The sequence below is a fragment of the Felis catus genome, chromosome B2 (assembly GCF_018350175.1).
Source record: "Felis catus isolate Fca126 chromosome B2, F.catus_Fca126_mat1.0, whole genome shotgun sequence".
NCBI classification, from domain to species: Eukaryota; Metazoa; Chordata; class Mammalia; order Carnivora; family Felidae; genus Felis; species Felis catus.
The window spans coordinates 25,260,834-25,288,292 of NC_058372.1; the positions used below are offsets into that span (position 1 = coordinate 25,260,834).

The window sequence follows — 27,459 nt, forward strand, 5'->3', positions numbered from 1 at the left end:
CCTGGGGAAAAAACCTCTTCTCCTGAAGGGCAAGGGCTCTGTGGGTCCTGATAAGAGGTGAGCAGCTGTCCTCACTGGAGTTTAATGCCTAGACTGATGGGATTTCAGTAACAAAAATGTTGGCTTTTTATGCGTAATGCAGGGCTTTACCTTGAAGACAAAATGGCATCAAATAGACATCACTTCGTATTTTCCCAGAACTGTCACCTGCCTCCCATTCAGGGATCAAAACTGTTCACAGTGAGCATCTCCCTACAGTTCTCCACACCTAGCCCTACCCTGTTGGCAAAGCTTTAGGGTAAATCGAGGCCGAGGACCTCAGCGTGCTGGGGACATGCAAACCTTGTGTTCTGGTGGATGACGCTCCTTGCTTGTTTACTGGCCCTGTGCCTGGAGCCCTGGGCACCTGGGGATCGGCCTCGGGATAGAGGTGAGCTGTGCTCCTCCCCACTGCTGCCTCCTGTGTTCTGGGCCCTATTCTTCTCTCATCATGCTTGTTTATGGTCTTGATTTTCAAATTCCGCTCCCTGCTAAACACTGGATATAAATTATTTTCAATTATTTTAAAAGAACTCTAAGCTTTCTCATGTTGTATACCATATTTTACACTTCAGAGACCACCTGCAAAACCACCATGTTGTCAGAGTAATACATTAGCTGGTGTCCTGGGATGCCTTTTAACAAGATTCTCCCAAAGTGGCGAAGCATATTTGGACCACCTGCAAACGTGCCCACGTGAGAAAGGCGGCAGCTGTGTGCTGGTGCTGGCGATGGGGCCTGTGCGCTGCCCCCCACCCTGAACGGCACACCGTGGTCCACGCGGCCCCCTGGTCCCACGCTGAGGCCACAGCCATGCGGAGCCAGCGAGGCCCTGCACTGTCGCTGTGCCCAGTAGTCAAGTGCCATGGCGGGTGTCCCACCACGTTGGGGGCTGTCGTGTGGGGCATCCGGAAACGGGGGTGCTTCTTGGCTGGCCTGAGGCTCTCTATCCAGCCTCCCCAGCATTGTTTATAGAAGCACCTTGATCAACACACAGGTCCCCACCATCACCCGCCGTGGGGCCGGCCACTCAGAATGGCCTGTGCAAGGAGTGCTCTCTACCCAAATCAGGACATAAAATCTGCAGTCAGGAGCAGCTTAACCCACTTCTCAGAGCTCAATAACTTGATCAGACAGATTAGAGGACGCAGAAAATGAGCTTGATTTAATAGTTGTGTTTGGGATCCTGCATGAAGAAATGGAAGATTTACAATCCAGCTTCTGGATTACTTTAATTAGAGGCTCTCCTGAGCTAGTAGTATGGCCAGCGTGGAGCAGTTACAATAGTAACGTCTCAGCAGCATTCGCCATGACTCCTTGATACTGTGTAACTGAAGTAAAGTATGGTGATAGCCGGAGCCCTGGCCTGATTTCTAGCTTTTGCTTTTCTCCCAATTAGGGGGGCCACCTCCTCTATAATAAAGGTCTAAGGGAACATAGGGAACCCCTGTTCCTGCATGTGCTGTCTGTGGCCGCTTCTGCATATGGCAGAGTTGAGAAATTATCACAGAGACCTCGTCGTGTGCGAAGTCTAGAATATTGACTTTCACCTTGTACAGAAAAAGCGAGCTGACCCTGCTCCAAACAGGCACGTTGTTCTGTTTGGCTGACTTGTAAATGTCGTCATAAAAGGAAACTTAGAGGGGCGCCTGGGTGGCGCAGTCGGTTAAGCGTCCGACTTCAGCCAGGTCACGATCTCGCGGTCCGGGAGTTCGAGCCCCGCGTCAGGCTCTGGGCTGATGGCTCAGAGCCTGGAGCCTGTTTCCGATTCTGTGTCTCCCTCTCTCTCTGCCCCTCCCCCGTTCATGCTCTGTCTCTCTCTGTCCCAAAAATAAATAAACGTTGAAAAAAAAATTTTTTTTAATTTAAAAAAATAAAAGGAAACTTAGAAAGTGCTTTGATGATAAAACACTAGTGTTTTTTGTTTTTTTTTTTTTTATTGGGATCCTCACAAGATTTCAGACTAAGAACAAACAAGGAATCTGTTGCTAATAAAACTTGAAAACTGCTGTCTTGCAGCATCATCTCAGAGCAGTGTGGCATGTAGTTAGCAGCAAGATGAAAATAATTCTATAGGCAAGTCCTGTGAAATGTTCGAAAACTGAAAATAACTGTCCAGTTGCTCGTGCCGGGCATTTTTTAAACTTAAAATAATTCTATTAATGTTTATTTTCATGACAACATATAACAAAAGCATCCCTTCAACAAACTGCTTAAACATGCTTTAGAAGCACATAGTTATTTGGAAGAGTTTACACTGATTTCTTGATATAATTGGTAGGATGTTATTCCTGTGTGCCACATTTTAAAAATCGTAAGCTTTATACTTTTTTTAACTTTTTTTTGAGAGAGAGAGAAAGAGAGAGAGAGAGACCCTATGAGTGGGTGGGGCAGAGAGAGAGAGAATCACAAGCAGGCTCCACGCCATCAGCACAGAGCCTGACGTGGGGTTCGAACCTGTGAAATGGTGAGATCATGACCCGAGCCGAAACCAAGAGTCAGACACTTAACTGACTCAGCCACCCAGGCGCATCAGTTTTATACTTTCTCAAAAAAAAACAATTAGACACTGTCCACTGCTATGGTTTGGCTCAGGAGAGTCCTGAGCATTCACTGGCCTTCACTGCACGTGGGTAGGAATGAACACCACCCACCTGTGAAGCTTCCAGGCTCAGGACAGAAGCTGTGCTTCTGGATGCCCTGCAGAGTTGAAGACATTCACCAATTCCCTTTGTCTCTTTGAAGGATATTCCCCGAGTCCCTCCGGTGGCTGATGGCTACCCAGCAGTTTGAGTCTGCAAAGAAGCTGATCTTGCACTTCACACAGAAGAACTGCATGAACCCTGAGAGTGACATCAAAGGTGTGATGCCCGGTGAGTACTGCTCACATCAACCCTGCAGCCCCACCCAGGTGGGGAGAGGTGCCTCCCATGCTGGACCAGGAGTCATCACTCTCCTACCAAGCAGCTTCCTTAGCTGTTTATCTGCAGCCAAACTAGGAATGTGGGTGAATTGAAATTCTCTCCACCTTCCTTTGGAGAGAATTGGATTCTCTCCTGATTGAGTCTAACACACTGTGGCACCCCACATAGCCTCTCCAGACCCAGAAGTGAGGCCCAGCTGTCAAGGAATATTTGGGAGGGGGACAACCTGAGTCTGGAACACAGCCTTGCCTGCCAGCCAGGTTTATATACCAGCAGAGTCCTGTCTGGTGGTAGGACTTGTCTGTACTATCTCTCTTTTCCCTAGCATGACCTTCATAGATGCCATCGTTGGTTTCTGTCGTGACCTGTTTGCTGGGCATCCGAAGCAGTGGAAAAGTGAAGTATTTTAATATAGCAGTTCAGATCCATAGAATTTGTCTGTGCCAGGAGCATCACTACAAGCTAGATGGGGGCTTTCAGGCTGGGGATCCTATATTAAGTATCACCAGGACATCATTAAAATCCATATTCTTGGGCCCCTCCCTGGTACCCAGAGATTCTATCCAGTAGATTTGGAATAAGCTCTGAGAAGCTGCATTTTTAATAAGCACCAGAAGAAATTCCAAGGTACATGGCACACAGACCTTTTGAAAGTCCTGATAAAACCAGTCCCAAGCTCTGACCCACTGCAACAACCTGACAACCTGGTGTAGACAGAACTGTTGTTATAAATTTCCCAGGAAAATAATCTGCAGGCTCTAAGAACATGCACATCCCCCTCTGCATGATCTGAAATTTTGTCCAACAGATATTTTCGAAACACCTGCTGTGTATCAGGCATCAGGCACTGTTCTAGAACAGAGAAGGAAACAGGCAAAGCCTGGCTTTCGTGGAGCTTACCAGCAAGCAGGGGAAGGCATGCAGTGAACAATTAAGTGTATAATACATCAGGAGGAATGAATGCTGTCAGAAAAATCCAGAGTAGAGAGATAGAGGGTGGTGGTGAGGGGTCACATTCAGATGCTCAGGGGTAGCCCGGCTCCAAGGTAACAGGTGAGCAGAGACCTAAGTGCAGGAGAATGGACGTCTCCATTCACAACAGGAAAGGAACATAGGAGGTCTGAATCACACTGGCTAGGAAGGGCTTCTGGAATCATCTATTCCATGGTTCTTAGGCTTTTAATTAGACTCCTGATTCAGGTCTGGGGTTCATGGTCAATAAAAGTCCCCCAGATGCTGCTGCTTAACCAGGTGGCATCCTTGCCTTGGCCTGTACCTATGACCTGGCAGATGGGGACAGCAAGGCTAGGCAGCCTCCACCTATAGGGCAGGCTTGATCTGCCAGGCACTTCAGCACAGGCAAAGAGTTCAGGAAGCCTGGAACCCTTGCATTACTGGATTGAGGAAGGACATGAACCAGGTCTGCTTTACATGAAGAGTACTGAGTGCTCGTGCTTTGCAGAGGGACATCTGTGGTCCCTTTTTATCCAGTGGCAATGATAATAAACAGAATAACATTTACATAGTGCTTATATGTCAGTCACTTTTCCAAATGATTTGCAAATACCAGCTTCTATTTAATATACAATCTAAGTGCTTCACATATATTAACTTCTATTTCTTCACAATAGTCCTCTGAGAGAGGTACTAAAATTATCCAGAATTGCAGATGAGGAAACTGAGGCACAGAGAGGTTAAGCATCTTGCTGAAAGTCAGACTAGTAAGTAATTGAGCTGGGACTTGAACCTGGGAAGTCCAAGAGAGGCAGCTTCACTGTGCTACTTCTGAGAGATCAGGGGGAGCTGAGAGACAGAGATACTACTGTAACTGTGGAGAAGAATGAGAATTGGATTCATTTCCCCTTTGGGGCCATGTTTGCTCATTTTGGAATGTCCAGCCATCTTCCCAAACTTCTCTGGGCCACATTCATTAGCAGGTTCATGCTCTTAAGTCTTACAGTATAATTTGTTTCTGGCATTTCCCTAATTAAATCACCACAATCCACTTCTTTCCGGTTAAAATATTGTCTGGGAAAAGCTTGTTTTCTCAATACTAATTACACTGATTCATTTTCCTCCTATTTTTGGCAAGTGGTATTCCATCTTTTTTGCCTGTCTTTGCTCATGAGTTCTGCTGCTGTTCCAGCAGGAGGCGGGGGGAGAGGTAGCTTGATGCATGTGACTTTCCCCCTCTTGGGAGGGTTATCACTGCGTTCACTCCCAGGGGATACATGTTTCCCCTCTGCCTCTGGAGTTCTGCTCACTCCCAGCTGTCAAATGCGTTGAAGCCAGTGCTGGGGGAAGGTAGGTGAAGTCTGCTTCATCTGAATCGGCCACTTCCAACTTTCTTAGGCTGGCTTGTTTTTCTGCTTGGAATCTTTTTCCCATCACCTCATCTCGTCCACCTGCCAATACCTGTCCTTTACTGGGACTCACATTAATGAGTCTTCTTGTCTCTGACCTCACTGCCCCTCCCCTCACATCACCTGCTCAGAAATCCCTCAGCAGTCTCCAGGGGCCTTCCAGCTAGATCCCTAAGACCTTCACTGAAGTTGCTCAGAGACCCTGTGTCACCTCTGCCTGCCTCTCCAAGGCGCTGCAGCCCGCATTAGGCTCTCAGAATACACCGAATGCCTCCCCTCTGCAGGGCCGTCCCCACACTGGGTCCTCCTGCTACCCCATCTATACTGTGGTCAGCTCCTCAGGGACGAGGTCAGACCTCCAGTTAGGTGTTTTCCCCCATCATTCACGTGCAGCTGTAGCTGACCAGTTTCTGTGGCTCCTTGTTGGGGCCGATCACCCTGCCATGGACGAGAGCTGGCATGGCAGCCTGGGTGTGCAAGGCTGGGCTCCCTTGCATCCTGGCACCAGCAGCAGACCTGACACGAAGCAGGCTTGCCCTGAATGTCTACTGAACAATTGAATCGAGGCCTCCTGCAGTCCAGGAGGGGGCAGGGAAGTTTCACATGGGAATCAGCCATGGCTGCCGGACACCTCACCTCTGGGTAGATGAGAGTCTCAGGCCTGGATGCATATGGGGGTTGGGGTGGGGGCAATGCTCATGCCCCTGCCAGCACATCCTTTTGCATTCATGCTAGAAGAAAACCTGATGTTCCAGAATTATCCATGCCCTTTCCTCTTTTAAAGCCATCTTGGTTTATCTTTGAACATGTCAGCTTTCCCCAGCAGAGTTGATAGCTGAATTTAGGTAGATAAGCGGATGTGCCTCCTGAGTGTCATGGTCAGTGTCATTCCTGCAAACATTAGTGTCACAGAAAGCGACCAGGAACTGGCATCTGTCCTCATGTCCTAATTCCCAAGACTTTCAGCGTCCTCTCAAGAGTCCGAGTGCTGCTGGCCCCAGCTGTAGACTGCAGCCCACCGTGAGAAGACATCTTGGAGTCAGACCTGTGCTCAGCCCCTGGCAATAGTAACGGTAACACAGGCAGTCATTGGGCAGTGACTCTGCAGGCATGGGTGACACTCTCCACCGGCATTTGATTCTCACCAGAGTCTTAATGAGGTCAGTCGTCACATCATCCCTGCTTGACATATGGGGATGTGGGGCCCAGAGAAGCTAAGTGTTGGGGAGCACTGCTTCTTGCTGCTGATGTGGCTCCATGTGGAAGGAGCAAGCCCCGTGCGGGGAGTGGGTGTCCTCTGTCCTCATGCATCAGGCCCTCTCTGGGAAGCACCCCCCCGGAGAAGCCCGCCTGGCCCAGCATTGCCGGATGGGAGGGTGAGTCCCAGCATGAGGCCCATGTGGGGCTGCCCCCTGCCCTTCTCAGTAATCAGGCTTGGAGTCTGCCCTCACTGCCCCCTCTGTCTTGTCCATCTGTTCGGAAACTGAGGTGAGAAGAGTGTCTGTGAATTACTCCTCAGAGTCCCCAGGTTAGGTAACTTGCCCAAAGCCACACCACTAGAGAGTGATGACACCAAGGTTGGCCCAGGCAGGCTGACCCCAGCTCTCTGATCCTAACCTGAGTGGTTACAGAAAATTTCTCCTCCCGGCTTCAGGCCGGCTGCAGTCACGTGCACAGAGAGGGAGTCGCAGAGGTCAGCACTGCTGGGTCACTTGTCAAAACTTTGGGTAGATTTTGAAGAGAGAGCTGTGTGAGGTGACTTTGCTAAGGTCCATATAGTTGCTCTCATCTGCTTGCTTCTGAAGCACTTATCCAAATGGCCAAGTGCCATCATTTCTAAATCCACACCTGAGGACTGAGGGGCTGTGTGGGGGAGACAATGGGCTCCTTCTCTACTTCTGAGCTTGGGCCTGGGCCTCAGAGCCACTGCCTTGGAGCTTTTAGTGCATGCGATTGACAATGGCTGTGATGGGGGTGGGGGACTGCTGTGCTGCTCTTCCTCTTCCTCCTCCTCCTCCCACTGCTCCTCCTCCTGCTGCTGCTCCTCCTTCACCTGCCGTTCCTCCTCCCCCTACTCCTCCTCCTGCTGTTCCTCCTCCTCCTGCTCCTCCCCCTCCTCCTCCTGCTCCTCCTCCTCCCCCTGCTCCTCCTCCTGCTCCTCCCCCTCCTGCTGCTGCTCCTCCTCCCCCTGTTCTTCCTTCTACTCCTCCTCCTCCTCCTGCTCCTCCTCCTCCCCCTGCTCCTCCTGCTCCTCCTCCTGCTGTTCCTCCTCCTCCTGCTTCTCCCCCTCCTGCTGCTGCTCCTCCTTCTCCTACCATTCCTCCTCCCCCTGCTCTTCCTCCTCCCCCTGTTCTTCCTTCTCCTCCTCCTCCTCCTCCTCCTCCTCCTCCTCCTCCCCCTGCTCCTCCTGCTCCTCCTCCTGCTGTTCCTCCTCCTCCTGCTTCTCCCCCTCCTGCTGCTGCTCCTCCTTCTCCTACCATTCCTCCTCCCCCTGCTCTTCCTCCTCCCCCTGTTCTTCCTTCTCCTCCTCCTCCTCCTCCTCCTCCTCCTCCTCCTCCTCCCCCTGCTCCTCCTGCTCCTCCTCCTGCTGTTCCTCCTCCTCCTGCTTCTCCCCCTCCTGCTGCTGCTCCTCCTTCTCCTGCCGTTCCTCCTCCCCGTTCTTCCTTCTACTCCTCCTCCTCCTCCTGCTCCTCCTCCTCCCCCCCCCCCGCTCCTCCTCCTGCTGTTCCTCCTCCTCCTGCTTCTCCCCCTCCTGCTGCTGCTCCTCTTTCTCCTACCATTCCTCCTCCCCCTGCTCTTCCTCCTCCCCCTGCTCTTCCTTCTCTTCCTCCTCCTCCCCTTGCTCCTCCTTCTCCTGCTGTTCCTCCTCCTGCTGTTCCTTCTCTTCCTCCTCCTCCCCCTGCTCTTCCTCCTCCCCCTGCTCTTCCTTCTCTTCCTCCTCCTCCCCCTGCTCCTCCTTCTCCTGCTGTTCCTCCTCCTGCTGTTCCTTCTCCTCCTGCTGCTGCTCCTCCTGCTGTTCCTCCTCCCCCTGCTCCTCCTCCTCTTTCTGCTCCAACTCCTGCTCCTCCCCCTCCTCCTGCTGCTCCTCCCCCTCCTGCTATTGCTGTTTCTTCTCCTGCTACATCTGTTTCTCCTCTTCCTGCTCTTCCTCCTCCCACTGCTCCTCCTGCTCCTCCTCCTGCTGCTCCAACTCCTGCTCCTCCCCCTCCTGTTATTACTGTTTCTTCTCCTGCTACATCTGCTTCTCCTGCTTCTGCTCCTCCTGCTTCTGCTCCTCCTCCTCCCGTTCCTCCTCCCCTCTTCTTTCCCCTACTTCTCTTGTCTTCTCCTTTCTATAACTGTTGCTTTCCCAGTTTCACCCGTAATGCATTAACAGTGCACACAAGCATCAAAGCACAGCCAGTTAATCTCACACCCCCATCCAAACAAACACAGATTATCGTCTGTGTGTGCTGTCCCTGCATCTCTGAGCCTGGGCTTCGGTGCACTACCACCGTCTTCTCCCTGTGCTATCCTCAAGAAGCACGGTTTGGCCCCTCGCCTGGATCTCTTACATACGTAGAGGTCATGTCTCCTTCTGCGTGTCTGCAAGGACACCTCTCCCTTCTACTGCTGTTTGGGGGGGAGCCAGGACAGTCTTGGTCAGCCAGAGCACTGGGCTAGGAAGGCTGCCTGCCCACCAAGGGCCACGTGGGGCTTCATCTGCTTCCTTCATTTGGGCCTTGTAGGAGCATTGTCCCACTTAATAGCTGAGAAACTGAGGCACAGAGCAGCTTTCCCAAGGAAGCTCAGCAAAGAGAATCAAAAGTGGGATTCTGCCAGGTCTCTCAGACTCCTTGCTGTATCCCAGGTTAGGTTGTGACCAAACATGCAGAGGAGAAGGGGCAGGGAAATACAGGGTGGAGTGGGAGCTGCTGGCTTGTCAAAACTAAATAAGCCCCACTTGGTTTTGTTTTGAAATTATTCTTTCTTTTTTTTAATGTTTATTTTTGAGAGAGAGAGAGAGAGAGAGAGAGAGAGAGAGAGAGAGAGAGTGGGGGAGGGGCAGAGAGAGAGGGAGACACAGAATCTGAAGCAGGCTCCAGCCTCTGCGTTGTCAGCATAGAGCCTGATGTGGGGCTTGAACCCACGATCCATGAGATCATGACCTGAGCTGAAGTCAGACACTTAACCGACTGAGCCACCCAGGTGCCCCATTTTGAAATTTTTCTAATGGCTGTGAATCCAGAGGGTCAGAGAGCTTGGGAGGAGAGACAGGGAGAGGAAATGCTTTTATCAGTCATTTCCTTGGTGCTCAGAGTCTGATCAACTTGCACTTCCCCTTCTTACTCTCATATAGCCACGTTCAGGGACTTTAGGACATCCCTGATTTCTGTCTGATGACTAGAGAGACAGAAAGGCCTCCTGTATTCAGTTACCTTAGGGTGTCTCAAAAGTCATCTGATGTTTCTCACAACTCAGAGATGGGGGATTTTTGTCCCAGAGAAACAGACCTAGTGCTGAGGAAGCTTTATGTTGTTATTCATAGGCTGGTAGGGTATATAACAGAAACAACATGTCAATAGCTCCAGACAGGTTAATCTAATTCCATTTAGAATAATGCAGTTACCCCTGTAGACTACAGTCAGTTCTTTAGACCTTGGGCTCTCCAGTTTAATCCTATAAAAAAGAAAAATTAAGTCACAATTGAAATTGCTGCAGTTTCTTTAAACATCTATTTCATATACAATAGTGTATTAGCAGTTAGGTTTGGACCACATTACAAAAAGAGATTTTAACTTCTGTAAACATGCTAATAGACATTTAAATTTTCTTCTTGGATGACTTCCATGGTGAGCAAGTGTGGCTGTTATAGTTGATTCCTGATGAGTTTTATAACCGTGAAGATACTAAGATCATTGGATCCCGCATTATCTGTTAACCGTAACATTGCCATGCTCTTTAAAAGTTTTTTAGTGTTTTAGCCATGGGGAAAGGATGTTTGTGAATCAGATTAGTCTGTTTTTGCAGAAGGGAAAATAAAGGTTCCGAAGAGCTTGGGAGTCGAGGGGGATCCGTGGACAAACACCCAAAGTGCCAGCTGTTCTGGCTTTTGCACACACCTCAGGCTTTGCACCTAAAAGTGGGAAGGAGGAAAGGTCTGGGAACTCAAGTGGCATGGCATCCCTTCGACATCGAAAAGGTTTTTCCTTCTCCCTTCAATGCCCCAGCTGGTGACATTGATCCAAAAATTTTTTTGTTTAAGTAACTCCTAAAGCCTTATGGTTAAGCAACATATTTCCCTTCAAACTGGAACCAAGGAGGTGGAAGAGGCCCTAGGAAGTGCCAGAGAGCACATCAGTAGCAGTCCCCATGCACATGGCTGCTGCAGGGTCTGTCCCGAGGTAATTCTGTTTCCTCCAAGCACAGAAGCCCTGCCCTCATTAGATGGGGCCTTCCCACCCATACTACTTGGCTTTGTTTGTGTTTTTGTTTCTTTCAGTAAATGTATTTTGCAATAATTTTAGGTTTACAGAAAGGTTACAAAATTAGTACAGAATTTCTGAATATAGTCTCCCCATTGTTAACATAATACCATAGGACCTTTGTCACAGTTGAGAAACTGCCATTGGTAGAGTAGTGTTAAGCAAACCCCAGCCTTCATCTGGATGTTGCCAGTGTCTCCATTAATGACTTCCTGTTCCGGGATCCCATCCAGGATCACACTTTGTTGTCATCTCCCCAGCCTCCTCTGGTCTGGGCCTCGTTTCTCATGGCCTTGACAGTCTTGAGCACGGGCCACCCAACCAATGGGTTAGGTCTCCTTTTTCTTGTTGAGCTCCTGAGTAGAGAGAATTACTCCCTGAGGACCTGCTGGGCTAGGAGAGCACGGAGGGTCCTTGGGGGCTGAAGGTATGGCATTTCTGCTCACAGACACAAGGGCAGATCCTGAAGGCTGGGGCATTTCTGTGTTTTGACCCTCCCTGTTAAACTGCCAGGTTGACACCTGGGCTTCAGCAAATGTCAATGTGGCATTGGAGCACTAGTGGACTCTGTTCAGAATGGCTTTCAGAGCTAATTTGAGCCTCATGAGGAGTTCTGTCTAATAACTTTGTAGTTGGTCATATCACTCGGAGGCAGAGCACTGTCTTGCTCAGCCCCCAAAGACCTTTAACTGTTAACTAAAACGTACATATACACATATGTGCGTACACACATATATGCACTTCTGTGCATACGTGCTCATGCATGTGTTTATTTCTCTTTCCAAAGAGATGCACACTCTTAGGGGCCGCATCAGAAGGAGCAGCTACAGCCACAGCCACTGTACTTCCCACCTGTGAAGTTAGGGAGCATATGAGCACGTGCTTCTCCTGGTCTCTGAACAGTGGGTGAGGTGGACAGATCAGACTCCACACAGAAAAGAACTGCTTGTTTTAATATGACCTGAACCTGATTAGTGCCTCTGTAACCCAAAATGTCATTTGGGTTTGTTTGGTTTTTTTTTTTTACATGTTTTAAAATGTTTATTTTGAGAGAGAGAGACAGAGCATTGAGAGCATGAGCAGAGGAGGGGCAGAGAGAGAGAAGGAGAGAGAGAATCCCAAGCAGGCTCTGTGCTCTCAGTGCAGAGCCCGATGTGGAGCTCGATCCCAGTAACCATGAGATCATGACCTAAGCCTAAATCAGGAGTCAGACACTTAACCGACTGAGTCACCCAGGCACCCCTGTCATTAAGTTTGGTACTCAGGCAAAGTGGAGTGAGTCTACACTCATTGTTTATTTGTATGTACCCTGCCTCCCTCGCAAGAAAGGCTTTGCTGTGAAAAGGTACACTTAGGGTGTGCCTCGGCTCCCTTCAGGCCCCGTGGGGAAATTTGAACGGCAAAGTCAGTGTTTCTGTGAATGCGTTTTCTATCCTGAGAGCCAGACCCTATCCTCTGGCTTAAAGGAAAAAAAAAAAAAATTTCCCCTTTTCATGATGCCCCAATTGAGGAACACCTAGGAGGCTGCCTATCCAGGGTCTTGCCGACGGGTCACGGGTTCTCTTTGCCTGCAGAGCTGGAGAAGGAGCTCTCCCGGAGGCCCAAGAAGGTCTGCATCGTGAAAGTGGTGGGAACCCGGAACCTGTGGAAGAACATCGTGGTCCTGTGTGTGAACTCGTGAGTCACAAGAGGGACACGAGCAGGGTGGAGGTCAGGGAGAGGCTGGAGAAGAGAGTGTCTGGAGGGGAGGCCGGCAGGGCCCTCCTTCTCCCACAGCTGCATCTTGAATTACAGCCACAACTCGAGGGCCTCTGGTCAGCCCAGGGCTTCGCGCTTGACCACGGGGCCCTGGATAAGTCTGATAAGCCCCAGGGTCCCTGTGTAGACCAAGAAGGTCTTTCCCATCTTGACTCACAGCTTAATAACCCTGCCCTTCCCTGACCACACAGAGTGGCCCTCACTCGGGGTCAGAGGTCACCTCAGGTGAGGGAGGATGTTAACTCTCATTTGATGTTAGAGACTATTGGAAGGCAGGGGGCAGGGTTTGCAGTCAATTTTGAAAGGCATCAGGACTCCTGTCCTGGAAAGAGAGAGACCCAGAGTCAGGGCTCTGTTCCTACCATTCCCCACGGCTATTTCTATCAAAGCCACTCCACTTCATCAGTTCTCGATGTTGGGGCTCCTCCTGTCACCCTTGTCCTACAGATAAGGACATGGAGGCCCTAGCCACTCCGTTGGTCAGGGCCCGAGCCCTCAGGCTTCAGCCTCCCTGCCCAGAGTCGGCTCCAGACACGGCCACCGTGCTGCTGTCCAGTCTCAGGCAGATGCCGGCTAGGCTAATGGGACCATTACAAATGGAGTGCCTTTTCCAACTTTAGTTTGGAAAAAAAACACAAATTGTGACATAAGGGAGATGCCAAGTTTCTATTTTAATGCTTCTTGTTTGGGGAAAGGGGGATCAATCTCTCTGACCTTATTATCTTAAAATTACCTGTTATGATCCAAAGACTTCCTTCTTCCCAGAACAAAAAGACGATTTCTCTGAGACCTCTGTAGGCCAAGAGACAGAGAAAGTCATCTGGGATCCCCAGAGATTAACCGAATCTCCCCAGTTGCAAGATTATAAAGCGACTGCCCCAGCAGGTCCTTTGCTGAGTATGTCCCAAGTGGAAATGAGTTCATTTGGCAAACAGCAGCTTCCCCTGTGGGGGCAAGGCTCTGCCGCAGTTGACCTTGATGCATCCTCACAGTTTGATGAAAGCACTTTGATTTCCCCAAAGCACGGAAGTGGGGGTTGGGAGAGAAGGACATTTGTCACTCTGGGGTGGGTGCCGAGCGCTGATGTAACAGATGCGCTCACACAGCACTGTCCATGCCCTGAACATGCACTTGCAGCCTCCCAGGTGCATGCGTGCATTCGTACCCCCATCTCCCCAAGTGGACATCTGTCTCCAGCGGGTGGGACACACATTTCCCAGCAGGTTTATACGAGCCTCTGGAGGCAATAGAGAGGCTTGACCCAGGGGAGGGAAACGGATGATAAATTAAGAACTGAAACAAAGTCTCTAAAACCAGGTGTCTTCATTTGGCCTGGCTTCCTGCTGGCTTCCCCAGGGTGTGTTTGTCAATAGCAGCAGGAAAGGGTTAAGCAGGTAGTTCTCTGGGTGGATCCCCAAGTTTCCAGAACCCTGAGCACTGAAGGAAAAGTCAGAGGTCCAGATAGGCAGTATGTCTAGTAACCTTCTGCAAGCTGCTTACCCTCTTTAAGCCTTTTTTCCCATCTGTAAAATGGGTCTGACAGCAGCTCTTACGGTGCTGACATGGGATTAAGTGAGTTGACGAATGGGAGCGCTTTGTCTTACATGTTGGATCCATTTGATGGTGTTTGAACAGAATGTCTCACCGCTTTCATGCTCACACTCTCTGCTAAAGTGATGGTGAGGAGAGTGATCAGGCACCCCCATGAGAGGGCTGCTGCTGTCCTTTCTCTGAAGTCTCTTTGCATTGCACCCCATCAGACATGCGGTCGTGGTAACAGCATGTTCTCTGTGATGTGTTGAGCTGCATGTCTGTTTCCTGGTCACTGAGCCCTCCTGTCCTTGTACGCCTGCACACCGCCCCCCTCGGCGTGTGCGTCTCCCACAGGCTGACGGGGTACGGGATCCACCACTGCTTTGCAAGGAGCATGATGGGCCACGAGGTGAAGGTGCCGCTCCTCGAGAACTTCTATGCCGACTACTACACCGTGGCCAGCATCGCCCTGGCGTCCTGCCTGGCTATGTGCGTGGTGGTCAGGTTCCTGGGGCGCAGGGGAGGGCTGCTGCTCTTCATGATCCTCACCGCCCTGGCCTCGCTCCTGCAGCTTGGGCTGCTCAACTGTGAGTGGGGGCTGGGGGTGCGGATGGGCCACGGGGGCAGAGTCTGGGGGAGGGGAGCTGGCCTGTGACCAAAGGGTGTTCAGCAGAGCTGGGGGAGACTTTAGGAAGTTTTCTGTGACCCGAGCTATTATTCCAAAGCCAACAGCTTGAGGGAAGTACCTTGGGAAGGACAGATTTTAACTGGAATATCCATGGTGACTGTCCCTGAGTGCACTGTGCCTTTCCCCCTCCTGCCCCAGCCCAGCCCCCGGGCTGCCACTTGGAGCCTTCCTTCCTGGGTTCACCACGATTCCCTGCACGTGAGGCCTTCCCAGTCCTGGTGGACATGACTTCACTGACGGCCAGACTGTTTCTTTGTGACACATCACATGACCAGAAGAACAAAGCACTCTTTCATGGGAAACAAGGGGGACATTTGGACTCCCCTGCATCGGGACACTGCTTGTCAGCAGATGTTCCCAAGTTTACCAGCTTGCGTTTGGGCCAAAGAATTCCTCAGTAAATGTTAAAAATAATTTAAATGAAAAAGAGGGAATCCATGTAGCGCCTCCAGCTGTGGGAGGCGTACTTGGTACAGCTCCTCATGCATGGAAAAGGCACCAGGCATCTCTCTCTGACCTGCCCAGAGCGAGACACAAAAGAGCCGGGCAGCCGAGCCTGCTCTGAGCAGGCGCGGTCCTCCTGGGACAGGCTGGGACACTGCAGGAAACAGATGCCACCAGTCATCCCCCAGCTTCACAAGGAGAGCCAGGAATCAGACTCACGACTGTCCAGGTGCAGTGGGGCTTCGGGGAAGACAGCCTTCACGTCATCCACGGTGCGAGAGTCTGTATCCAGAACAGAAAGAAAAACTCCACAGTTTCTCAACCTCATTGTGCAAACCGGATTAAAGAGCAGCTACTTGCAAACCCAGGAGCCCTTTCTCTAATTTGGTCACATCCTCATGCACTCCGTATCTTGATGGGAGACTGGTCTTATTGTCAGCTGTGACCAATAAGGAAATGGAGAAGTGGCAACTGGCTCCTGACCATCCCATCCCCTTGTGCAAGCTCATGAGCTTTGGGTGACAGCAGCAGCCCCTGGGAGTGTCACAGAGGCCCTCTTTGTCCCTGAGCAGGAATGTCCCAGGCACTCCTTGCACACAAGTAACTATGAGTATCAGGACTCGGAGCTCACAGAAATGCCGCCTGACGGGTCTGCCCCCGCAGAACTTGCTGCTTCCTTGAGCACAGACCAGCAGTGACTCTGGGATAATTTTTTTCACAATGAAGTTAGCCCTTTGGCTTGAGGACTAGAAGGTGTGCTAGAGTCTCTGTTCTGAAGAGTTCCATTTTCTCCCCACACTTGGAGGGCAGAACGGTTTTAGCCCTCTCCCCTCCAAACAAAACGAGTTTTGTTTAGTCAGGTGCTAATCCCAGGGTCCGGGGACTCTGTTAGCCCCAGGTCTCCGTGTCCCTCTAGCACTTGGCCCCTCCATGGGTGTTGGTTCTGCTCCCCAAGTGGGCCTGGCGGGCTGGCAGTGGGGCCAACCCAGACGTGGAGGGGAGTTGGCTTAGAAACTGGTCCCATGAAAAAGCACAGTGACAGCTTTGTACCTAACATGCTTTCTCTCTCCCCTCTTTACCCACCTTCTTCACCCTCGTCTGCATGGGCCCAGTGATTGGGAAATACAGCCAGCATCCAGACTCAGGTGAGCCCCAAATGCCTGTGCTGTGCACATCACCATTTTTTATTGCACCCAAATACGCGTTTTCATAAAGACTCACAGACCTGTGGTTTCCCTTCCCTCTTTCTCCTCCTCTCTTCCTACCCTTCAAGAGTTGCAGCTGAAGTTGGCCGTAGGTTGGACACTATAAGCATACATTTGTATTCTCTACTCCCTCTTGCCTCTAGAAAGAGCACCTCGTTTCCCCGTTTGCACCCAGCTTGCACGCATGGCCTCACGTCTTCCGCCGGCATGGGCGGTCAGCACAGGGCACCCTGGTGCCAACGCAGTGCCGCGGGCTATCTTTCGGACAGTGCCTGGGTGACATCAGAGAACCCCAGGGAGCATTGGAGGCCTGGCTGACTGTGCTGCCTGGGGAAGCTGCTATCCCCCTTTGTGAATCGTGAAAGCTCGCTGCTCTTGGCCATGGGGATGGCAGAGCTGGTGTCCCGCATCTTGCTGGTCACACACGCCTGGCCTGACCGGAGCCCATGCTGCCAGGGCTTTCTGCAGCGGGCTCCCTGAGTTCATAATGCAGCCTTGCAGGGAACTGAGCTGTGCCCCATGTGTATGACCCCAACAGCATGCCAATACCCTGTGCTAGATGATGCGTGGGTGTGTGGTCAGACTCTGGTGCCATTTGCAAATGTCTGGATGGGTTAAGTCTGACCCTCTGGACTGTAAATTCTTCTGTTTGGGCTATTTGAGTTTTTATTCCCTTAAATCCAGCCTAGTAAACCCTGTCCTGTGTACTGGACGGGTCAGCCCTGAGGCCAGAATAGCAGAGACCTTCCTTCTCTGAAAGCTGGGATAGAAGGGGTGTTGCTAGAGCACCAGGGAGACCAGCCTTCCCCTCTTTACCCACCTTCCCTCCTGCCAGGCCCGGCTTGTGGCCTAAGGAACTCTGGCAGAGTCTGCGTGAGCTCTAGCATTTGAGGCCCACAGGAAATCACGGGAACCCCAACAAAGTCTCCACCAAGAGGGTCTGACCTCTTACACCTGACGTGCTCCTCGGTCTCCAGAGGGAACTGAGTGCCCTAGTCTGCACTTCTACTGGGGAAGGAGGAAGACCCTTCCTGTGGTCCCAGGCCTTCCTCCCACCCCTGTCCCACTGCTGTCTCTGCACCCCTCCCCCACCCCCTGCCTGCCGCGCCAGCCTCCTTTTCCCTTCCCTCCTGCTCCCCTCACTGTCTCCCTCTGATTCTCCTTCAGGTATGAGTGATAGTGTCAAGGACAAATTCTCCATCACGTTTTCCATCGTGGGCATGTTCGCCTCCCACGCGGTGGGAAGCCTCAGCGTGTTCTTCTGTGCAGAGATCACCCCCACAGTAATCAGGTACGTAATGGGAGGTGCCCCCCCAGGGCATCTTCTTCCTAGGACTCAGGAGAGGGCGGGAGGTTTAGCAAGGCTTGTGTGGAAGGAACCAGCATCAGCTTTGTCCCACCCTGGCCTCCGGATGAGGGCGTGGCTTGTGTGCTGGGCCTGTCAGGGCTTCGGATGGGGAAATTTGCCCTGACTCTGAGGCAACCGAGAGTCAGCCGAGAACTTGACCCTGGGGTCCATCCAGGCAAGGAGCCTGAGGAACAAGCAGCAGGGACCTTTTCAGGGTATAGGAAGCTCGTGCTTAGCTACTTTTGTTTTAGTTCACAAGGTAAGGTTTGATCCTTTCTCGTGCTATGCCCACATAGTGGTACATGGATGCTCCATGATGCTATTAAGATCACAGCATAATAAAAGGGTTTCCCTTCATTTAAAAGGGCATCACTAAACTACAGAGTCGTGTCATTTTCCTGGTAATTACTGTTTGTGACTTATGGAAGAGCTCATCTTTATTTACATCACACTGAACTTTGCATGGGAATATCATTAGCATGTTTAACACACATGCTTTTTAAAAAATATAAATTGTGAATAAATCAGGCAGTTACTCAGCCATGAATTAAAATGCAGAAGTCAGCTTGATGCCACCCATCCACCCTTAGTTGCCCACATGAGCAAACAAGTGGAGCCCAGTACAGTTCAAGGCAGGACTTGTGCAGACTAATCATTTTAGCCCCTCGGGTGCTGCATGGGGCTCTGGGAGCAGACAGGCAGGTTCATGGACTTTCTTCCTACATTTCCACGAGTCATGCTGACCAGAGAAATTTCACATGACCTCATTTTGCTTCATTCTCCTGGATTATTACAATACATGCCAAGGAATTGTATATTTAAGAAAAAAAGCAATTAAATGCCAAGTAATTCATCCTGTTCCAACCCTCTGCTAAGCCAAAGTGAAGAGCCTAAAGCTTATTTCATGCTAGAGGTTGCAAAATGCCTTAGGCGGACAGCATCTCCCTCAGTGTCCTTTCTGTACCTAAATTCCCTTACTTTACGAAAAGAATGCAGCAAAGAGGGTTCTTTCATTAGTGCCCAAGTCAAGGTTGGACCTTCTGGCTTTCCAGCTGGCCTCCCCGCAGATTTGTGTGATTATGTATCGTTCTCTGGGAGCGGCCAGCTACCCCTGAACTCTGGGAGTTGATAGACCTCATTAGTCATTGTTAGATTTTTGCTTAACAAGCTAAACTGAAGGAAATACAGTATCCTTTTCCTCTTTGATGCAAACCTGAAAAGATTATTTGGGAATACAAATTCAACAACTATGTTCTTAGATTCGGCTTGCCAAGATGACAAACTGGAAAAAATATTTGACCTTTGGTGATGATTTTGTACTTGCCGAGGATGAAAGGAAATCAAGTACAAAGGGGGTCTCAGGCCAGGAGGGAGGAATTGCTGGTGTCACTCCCTTACCCTTCCCTTCAGAGTCTCTTTCTTGCAAATACACTCAGGGACAATTCCCATGGAGTCCCTGGACAATAATTGGCCTCCCTCCCCTCCCCCCACTTTACAAAGATAAATCCAAGATAAACTAGGATGAGCGGCTTGGGGTGTGTGAGCTTCGTTTTTGTTTTGTTTTTTTTTCTTTTTCTTTTTCTCATTGAAGTGTCATTGACATCCAGTGTTATATTAGCTTCATTTTTCTTCATACTAAACTAACCTTTTTTTACAAGGCTGTTATTAAAAACGTACCTTCTGAACCAGGACAGTAGCCAAGGTTAAGATGCCAGGATTAACTAACTAGAAGCAAATAGGAGGATAAGAACTTTTTTTGAACAAAGGCTTGTGGAAATCCATTGTCCAAGAATGACGGAGACTCAGGGCACCTCTTGCTTTTTTGGCTCAGGTCACAATCTCCGGGCCTTGGGATCAATCCCCACCTTGGGCTCCATGCTGAGCATGGAGCCTGCTTAAGATTCTCTCTCTCTCCCTCAGCCCTTCTCCCCCACTCAAGAAGTCTCTCTTTCATTCCCTCTAAAATAATTTTTTTTGTTTTAAATTAAAAAAAAAATTGACAGACACTCACTAGAATCTAATGAACTGATTAATACCATTGTTTCATGAGACTCCATCCAGACTTTATATTACAGAGAAGCACTTCCCTCCGACCCAAGCATGGTCCACATGCTGTTCATTTATCATCAGCTGATGCAACAAGTTCTTGGATTCTCTTCCAAAGGCTTCAGGAGTTACGTGCCTCTGCAGGCAGACAGGGACGAGAGAGAGAGAGAGAGAGAGAGAGAGAGAGAGACAGAGCGAGAGGGAGAATGAGAGGGAGAGCAAGCGAGAGAGGGGAAGACCTGTCTGCAGCACCCTCTCCCCTTTGGCTTGGTGAGAAGTGGCCAGGGGCCCTGGTTGGTCTACAAGCAGTTGGTGGCTTTTTTGTGCAAGATCATCTTTTCCATGCAGTGTCCATCTGGAAGCTGCAGGTGGGAGCCCCTGAGGCCTTTGCTGTCTTGCTCACCCCTCACAAAAGGGATCAGTTAATAGAGGAGGCAGGCACTGGTGATAACAGGCCCATTTCATTTTCCAACAATTCCACACAGATTCCTCAGAGCCCCTGGGCCTTGGCTGTTAATTCTCTGTTCTGTCTGAGCTTACCTAATCCTTCCTGGTGTCTTCTCCTGCTTTCCTCCCCTCCAGGCTATCTCACCCCTTTCTTCTAGAAACTTCTTTCTTGGAACTTGCCTTCTCGGAGACCTTCCTTCTGAGTAACTCCTCCCTACGCCCACGTCAGGACTAAGAACCTGGACCCTGATGTCCTCCTCTCTAAAATGCCTCAAGGACAGAGATGGCCTATGTGTAATGTGACATCTGGAGTCTGTTTAACCTTTCTAAAGATTTGTGTCTTACATAATCTACATACATACATATATTACAAATGCTGAGGACCAAGGAGCCAAGGCACACTAGCTAGTTCAAGAGCAGGGTGAGAACAACCAAAGTGCAGAGGATGTGGCCTAGAGCCTCAGACTCGTATCTCCAGCACGAGGAAGGAGTGACATGGAGCTGTGTGTGATCCCAAGGGCTGCTTTTCTGGGTGGCCTTAGGCAAGTCCCTCTGCCAGCCTTCATTCATCTCTTTTGCCCTAACATGAAACTCGTTATGACTGCCTTATTATTTGGCGGGGATGCTGAGGGGAAAAAGGATATATAGAAAGGATCCAGCCTCAGCAGATGACAGTTGATATTATTAGTTATTCCTACCTGAATGTTGTTGGCAGTTATATTTATTTCTGTAAGAATTGGCACAAATTTTTGTTTATCCTTGACTTACAGAAATAGAGTAAAGACAAACTAAGTAATATAAAAGAGGAAGTGAAAACTGGGAGGTTTGTTCTGTTTAAATGCAAGACGCTGGGATTCCAGTGTTTAAAAGCATAATTTCAAAATTCTAGAACTCTTTTTTTTTTTTTAATTTTTTTTTCAACGTTTATTTATTTTTGGGACAGAGAGAGACAGAGCATGAACGGGGGAGGGGCAGAGAGAGAGGGAGACACAGAATTGGAAACAGGCTCCAGGCTCTGAGCCATCAGCCCAGAGCCCAACGCGGGGCTCGAACTCCCGGACCGCGAGATCGTGACCTGGCTGAAGTCGGACGCTTAACCGACTGCGCCACCCAGGCGCCCCTAAAATTCTAGAACTCTTAATTTAAGCTTGCTACTTCTAACAGTCGGCCTGTGTATTAGTCTTTATATCTTTAATTTAGATACTATCACTAGTAAAATAAAAGCCAGTGGATATTAAAATTTTTCTGCTTCTAAAGCATGGGGAGGCAAAATTTGCCCCCTGGTTCTCTTTTAACTGTAAATTGAGGTGGCCGCCTGCTGTGATATTTAAACATGGGCATATGCTGCCCTCTAGTGCCAATCTAAAGAAAAGCAAAAAATGCACAGAGTCAGCATTTAGAAGAGGAAAATTAACGTAATGTTAATAATGACCGCATTCTCTAAACTGAGATTTCAGAAAAACAACACCAAGCCAAAAATGGTATACCAAATTCTTCCAAAAGCGTCCCTCACCTTCCTGTGTAATTTCAAAGTATCCTTGATAGAAAACCAAATAGCAAATTGCTTTCGTGGAAAAAATATATAAAGATATACTGCATATTATATATGCACATGGACTGCACCTTATATACACACACATATGTAGATACTTTTCTTAAATGAGCTGTCTAATCCTACCATAAATCAAATATATATGGCAGGATTTATTAACATTAATATTACATATTTTTATATTATGAAGTAAGACTTTCATCCCATGCCAACTTCTCTAACGGTGAATCTGTGAACCCCCTTCCTTGTGGGCCTATGTCCTCTACCCTCCGTATATTAACTCATGTGTGGACTTCATTTGCACTAAGCAAGTTAAGTCTCTCTCACTGCTAGTCAGTGCCGTCCACACTTAACGACAAGAAGGTCAGGCAGAAACCCAGAAGGTTTCAGAGAAAATGATGTCTCACTGGTATTAACAGCCCCAAGGAAACACACCCATTACCCCCAGCATCCAGTGTGTCCCTTGCAGCATCCTGTGGCTTCCAGAGTGGCCAGAATTATCAAAAAGACTGAGTGGCTATTTTGGGTGTTCCTATTATCCATCTTACAGATGGTTTTACTCACATCACCCTTCATAATGGCTGTCTATATTTAACCTACCCCATTCATTTGGGTGAGCTGACCTTCCTACCTAGGAAGCCAGTATAGTCCACAAGCATCCAATATTTATTAGGCATAAATAATACGTGCCAGTTGGTATTCTAGAAAATAATCCTTGCCCTTGACAAGCTCATAGACTAAATGAAGATGGTGGGCATATGAGGAAATACTAACAAAAAGGTACAGAGTATCTTTAAAAAGTGGTCTGGGACTCTGCCTGGGAAGGAGGTTGATATCTGGGAGATCCTCCCTCTCCAAAATATTGCTATTCCTTATTTGTGTCCCCTTGTTGGCCCAGTAGCACAATGGTGTGACTATTCCTACAGTACATCTGGTCTCTCTCCCTTGGTGAAAGGCTTTCTTTTTTTTTTTTTTTAAATGTCTGTTTATTTTTGAGAAATGGAGAGAAAGAGAAACCAGGGAGGGACAAAGAGAAGGGAGACAGAGGATCCAAAGCAGGCTCTGTGCTGACAACAGAGAGCCAGATGTGGGGTTCAAACTCACGAACCCACAAACCGTGAGATCATGACCTGAGCCGAAGTTGGATACTTAGCCAACAGAGCCACCCAGGTACCTCTGGTGGTGGAAGAGTTTCTAACTGGTGACACATCACAGCCTGGTGAGAGCTGGCTGTCTATTTTCTTCCATAGCTAAGGCTAGGAAATTCCATCACTCACTGAGTGTATTAGTTATCTATTGCTGTGTAACAAATTACCCCCAGAACTTAGTGGCTTAAAACAGCACAGGCTTGCTGTCTCACAGTTTCTGTGGGCAGGAGTCAGCAAGGCCTGGCTGTGTCCTCTGCTTCAGGATCTCCCACAGGCTGCAGTGGACCAGAGTAGGATCAGTCTTCAAGCTCATTCAGTAATGGGTAGATCTCTTAGTCTGTTGGGTCTGCTAGAACAGAATACCACAGACTGAGTGGCTTATAAACAACAGTAATTTATTTCTTACAGTTTTAGAGGCTGGAAGTCCAAGATCAAGGTGTCAGCAGATTTGGTGTTTAGTCTGATTCCTGGTTCATTGATGGCCATCTTCCCCCTGTGTCCTCACATGGGAGAGAGGTGAGGGAGCTCTCTGGGGCCCCTTTTCTAAGGGCACTAATACCATTCATAAGTGCCCCACCTTCATGACCTAATCAGCTCCCAAAGGCCCCCTCCTAATACCATCACAATGGGGGTTAGGAATTGGGGGGTATAGACATTCAGACCATAACAGCAGGATTCAGTTCCTCTCTGGCTATTGGACCAAGAGCCTCAGTTCTCTGCTGGCTGGAGGTCACCTTAGCCTTGCTGCCTGGAGTGTAGCAGCATAATAGCTTGTTTCATCAAAGCCAGCAAGAGAATCTACTAGAAGTAAGTCTTTCATAACCTAATCACAGAAGGAACATCTCATTACCTTTGCCATATTTTACTGGTGAAAAGTTACTGGGTCCAGCTCACACTCAAGGTACAAGGGTATGATTGCTTGGGAGGTGCGAATCATTGGAGCCACTTTAGAAATCTGACTGGCATGCAGAGGGATACCAAACTGAGTTCACCTGGTTCCTGCCCCTGAAAACCACTAATGTCTGTTAGAGACACAGACACAAACACAAAGGAGTCTTTGGGCTCTGTAAGGTGCACCGAGGGGAGGGAGGACGGGGCAGCTGGGCCAGAGCACTTTTTCGGCTTGGTCATTCTGTGCTCTGGAAACTGCCGGGACTGTGATTTGCAGAGAGACGGTGGCCCGGGAGGAGGGATGTGTGTATCCGAAGGAGAGGCAGGAGGGAGCGAGTGTTCATTCCGAAGGAGCAGGGAGCCTGGGCAGGGGTCCCTGGGAGGAAGAGGGTGGGTGGGTTTGAGGCAGCTTCAAGAAGCATCCTTTGCAGGGTGTGGGTGGGAGGCCAGGGGGAGAAGGACGAGGAAGGACCAAAGTGGCACTGGCATCCTCTGCCACCTGTGGGTCTCTCATCCCTGGAGACTCCGGTGGACCCATGAGAAGGGCTCATGCTGTCTTCATCCCATCAGTTCTTGAACTTGCTCAGCCCCAGCTGGGCCCCTGCCGTCAGGCTTCTCCCCAGCACTTGCGGGGCAGACACCACCACCCGAGACCAACCCACCGATCTCCCGCTCTTCCCTTCACTTCCTGCTCTGTGTCACTTGTTGAATATTAACGCAGCAAGAAAGAAGTTAGAAATACACCAATATTTCTGCTTTGTGAGGAGAAGGGAGAAGGAGCTTAGACAGCTGGGAATCAAAACAGCCAACGTGTACTCAGCACGTCCTGTCCCCACAGTAGGGACACAGTGCCCTGGCTTTGCCGATGCATGACTTCTTGTCCCCGTTTCAGATCCTCCCTAAGGCTCACAGAGGTGAGGCTGCTCATGACAGAGCCAGAATTCTTACCCGGGCCCACCGGCTCCCAACCTGTGCTCTTAAATCAGTGCATCTCCAGCCTGGGGAGCAAGAAAGGTCTGTTTGGCAGCTGCTCTGGCCTGGCCTGTGCATGTGGGCCAGGCGGCTGCCCGTTTTCACAACCTCTACCTGAACAAACCCCAGTGAGCCTCTCTGTGCCAGGCCCAGGGACCGCAGGGGATGAGACTTGTCTCCTTCCAGAGCAACGGATGGGGAGACCATTTCCAGCTGGGGAACCAGCAGAACTGAGCAGAGCAGAGGCGAGAGCCTCACAGAGGGAGTGGGGTCGGGGGAGCCAAGGAGTTCAGGGATTGGGGTGCAGGGCCAGGGGTCAGCCAGAGGCCAGCGAGCGTATTCTAGAAAAGGCACTTGTCAGCAGTGAGGAAAGAACCCGAGGGAATAGGAGGAGGACACAAGATATGCCAGTTACGGGGGTGTGACCCAGACAGGCTGAACTTGGCCATGGGGCTTGGCCATGGGTTGGACAGAAGAGGCTGGGAAAGGGAACAGACTCCCAGGCTCTGGCTCTGTCCTGGGGGCCGTGTGCTTGGTGAGCCAGCAAGGGGTGTCACCCTACCCCCACCTTGGCCTCAGCACAAGGGACATGAGGAAACCCCTCCCGCGTGTGAAGGTACAAGACCGCTGCTCATTTGGGGCTGAGAGAAGGGAAGGGAGAAGTGTCTTCTCTTGTTATGAAACATGACAAAATGGGGAAGGGAGACTCACCCACTGTCCCACCCAAGCACAGGATTGTCATTGTTCTGTTCCATTCTTTGTTAACGTGTTTCTTTATGTTTCTTTTTCTCTTTTTAAAAATTTTTTTTAACATTTATTTATTTTTGAGAAAGAGAGAGACAGAGTGCAAGCAGGGAAGGGGCAGAGAGAGGAGAGGGGGACACAGAATCCGAAGCGGGCTCAGTGCTGACAGCAGATAGCCCAACGCGGGGCTGGAAACCATGAACCCTGAGATCATGACCTGAGCCAAAGTCAGATGCTTAACCAACTGAGCCACCCAGGTGCCCCAAAAAGTGTTTCTTTTCTGTGCTCCTTCCTGTCTTGGCCGTAGAGTTCTGATATGTCTGCTTTAAGGTGGCACTTGGGTACAACTGTCAACCTGGAGAGCCCCAAGGCACCTGCCCTCCCTGTCGGAGTCCCCCTTGTTCCTGTCACTCCTGCGCATCCAAGACTGGCCAGCAGGACAGCAGGAGCTCGCCCACTCACTGTTGACAGCAAAGGCTCCAGGGAGAAGGAACCGGCTGCTCAGCCACCCAAGCCTGAGCAGGGGTGACAGAGAGGGGCAGCCACTGGAAGCTTTGGGGGTTTGTGTCTGCAGGAGGACCCAGTCCCCACAGCTGGAATAATTTGGGGTGTTTTTAACAGCTTTATTGAGGTATAATTTACATACCATATAATCCGTCCATTTTAAATCTACAATTCAATGATCTTAGTGCAGTCGCCACCGTAAACCCAGTTATAGAACATTTCCATCACCTCCAAAAGTTGCCTCCTGGCCCTTTGCAGTCCGTCTCTGTCCCCACTCCCAGCCCCAGACAATCACTCATCTTTCTGTCTTGCAGATTTGCACCCCCCTTGCCTTTTCTGGTATTTCATAAATGGACGGTATTTCATATAAATGGAATCATACAATCAGTATATTTTTGAAACTCACCCATGAGCACCTGTTGCACCTCACCCCCTTTCTTCCTGCGGAATACTATTCCGTTGTGCATGGCGTGCCTTTTTTTGTTTATCCAGTCACCTGTGGATGGACATCGGGATTCTTTCTGGTTTTTGGCTATGATGAATAATGCCGCAGCGAACCTTCGCTTCTAGGTTTTTGGGTGGTCTATGTTTTCATGTCTCATAAGAGTGGAATTGCTGGGTCATACAAAAGTTTATATTTAATTTTTTCACCAACTGCCAAACTTTTCCACAGCCGCCACCCTCCTTCCTCGCAGTAGGGTTTGTGGGTCTCATCCTCTCCTCAGCCTTGCCAACACAGGTTACTCTCTGCCTTTGAGATTCCTGCCATCCTAGTGCGTGTTGGTGAGGCCGTGTCTCATTGGGGTGGGGATATCCATGTCTCTAATGGCCAGGGATACCATACACCTGCTTGTGTGGTCCAGATGTTTTATAGTTTGTACAGTTTCTCTGGAGAAATGTCTGTCCAGATCTGTGCCTCATTTATTACATTGGGTGTCTTCACACTAACAGTTCTTTATATATTCTGGATACAAGTCCTTTATCAGACATGCTCAGTAACCGTGTTCTCCCAGGCCGTGGCTTCCATTTTCATTTTCTTGAGAGTGTCTCTTGAAGGGCAGAAGTTTTTATTGTGATGAAGTCCTATTGATCATTTTCTCTTCTAGATCCTGCTTCTGATTTCACATGTAATCTTTGCCGCATCTAAGATCACAACAAGCTTCCCTTATATTTTCTTCTTAAAATTGTTGTAGGGTTGGGGCACCTGGGTGGCTCAGTCGGTTAAGCGTCCGACCTCAGCTCAGGTCATGATCTCACAGTTTGTGGGTTCGAGCCCTGCATCAGGCTCTGTGCTGACAGCTCAGAGCCTGGATCCTGCTTCCAATTCTGTGTCTCACTCTCTCTCTGACCCTCCCCTGCTCATACTATCTCTGTCTCAAAAATAAACA

The 27,459-nt window shown here is 49.7% G+C and overlaps 1 protein-coding gene across 3 annotated transcripts in view; it reads left to right on the forward strand.

Annotated features, from left to right (window-relative positions):
- The window catches only part of SLC22A23 (solute carrier family 22 member 23), a 183,013-nt gene that overhangs the window by 149,158 nt on the left and 6,396 nt on the right, over positions 1–27,459 (forward strand). Inside the window, exons 5-10 of one of the 3 annotated variants that reach the window (XM_023253717.2) lie at positions 2,785–2,912; positions 12,366–12,468; positions 14,437–14,669; positions 16,327–16,359; positions 16,488–16,511; positions 17,587–17,710. In XM_023253717.2, coding sequence (XP_023109485.1) covers positions 2,785–2,912; positions 12,366–12,468; positions 14,437–14,669; positions 16,327–16,359; positions 16,488–16,511; positions 17,587–17,710 — 645 coding nt within the window. The remainder of the gene's footprint in view (positions 1–2,784; positions 2,913–12,365; positions 12,469–14,436; positions 14,670–16,326; positions 16,360–16,487; positions 16,512–17,586; positions 17,711–27,459) is intronic. The other 2 variants (XR_006597609.1, XM_023253718.2) reach the window with 2 other exon arrangements.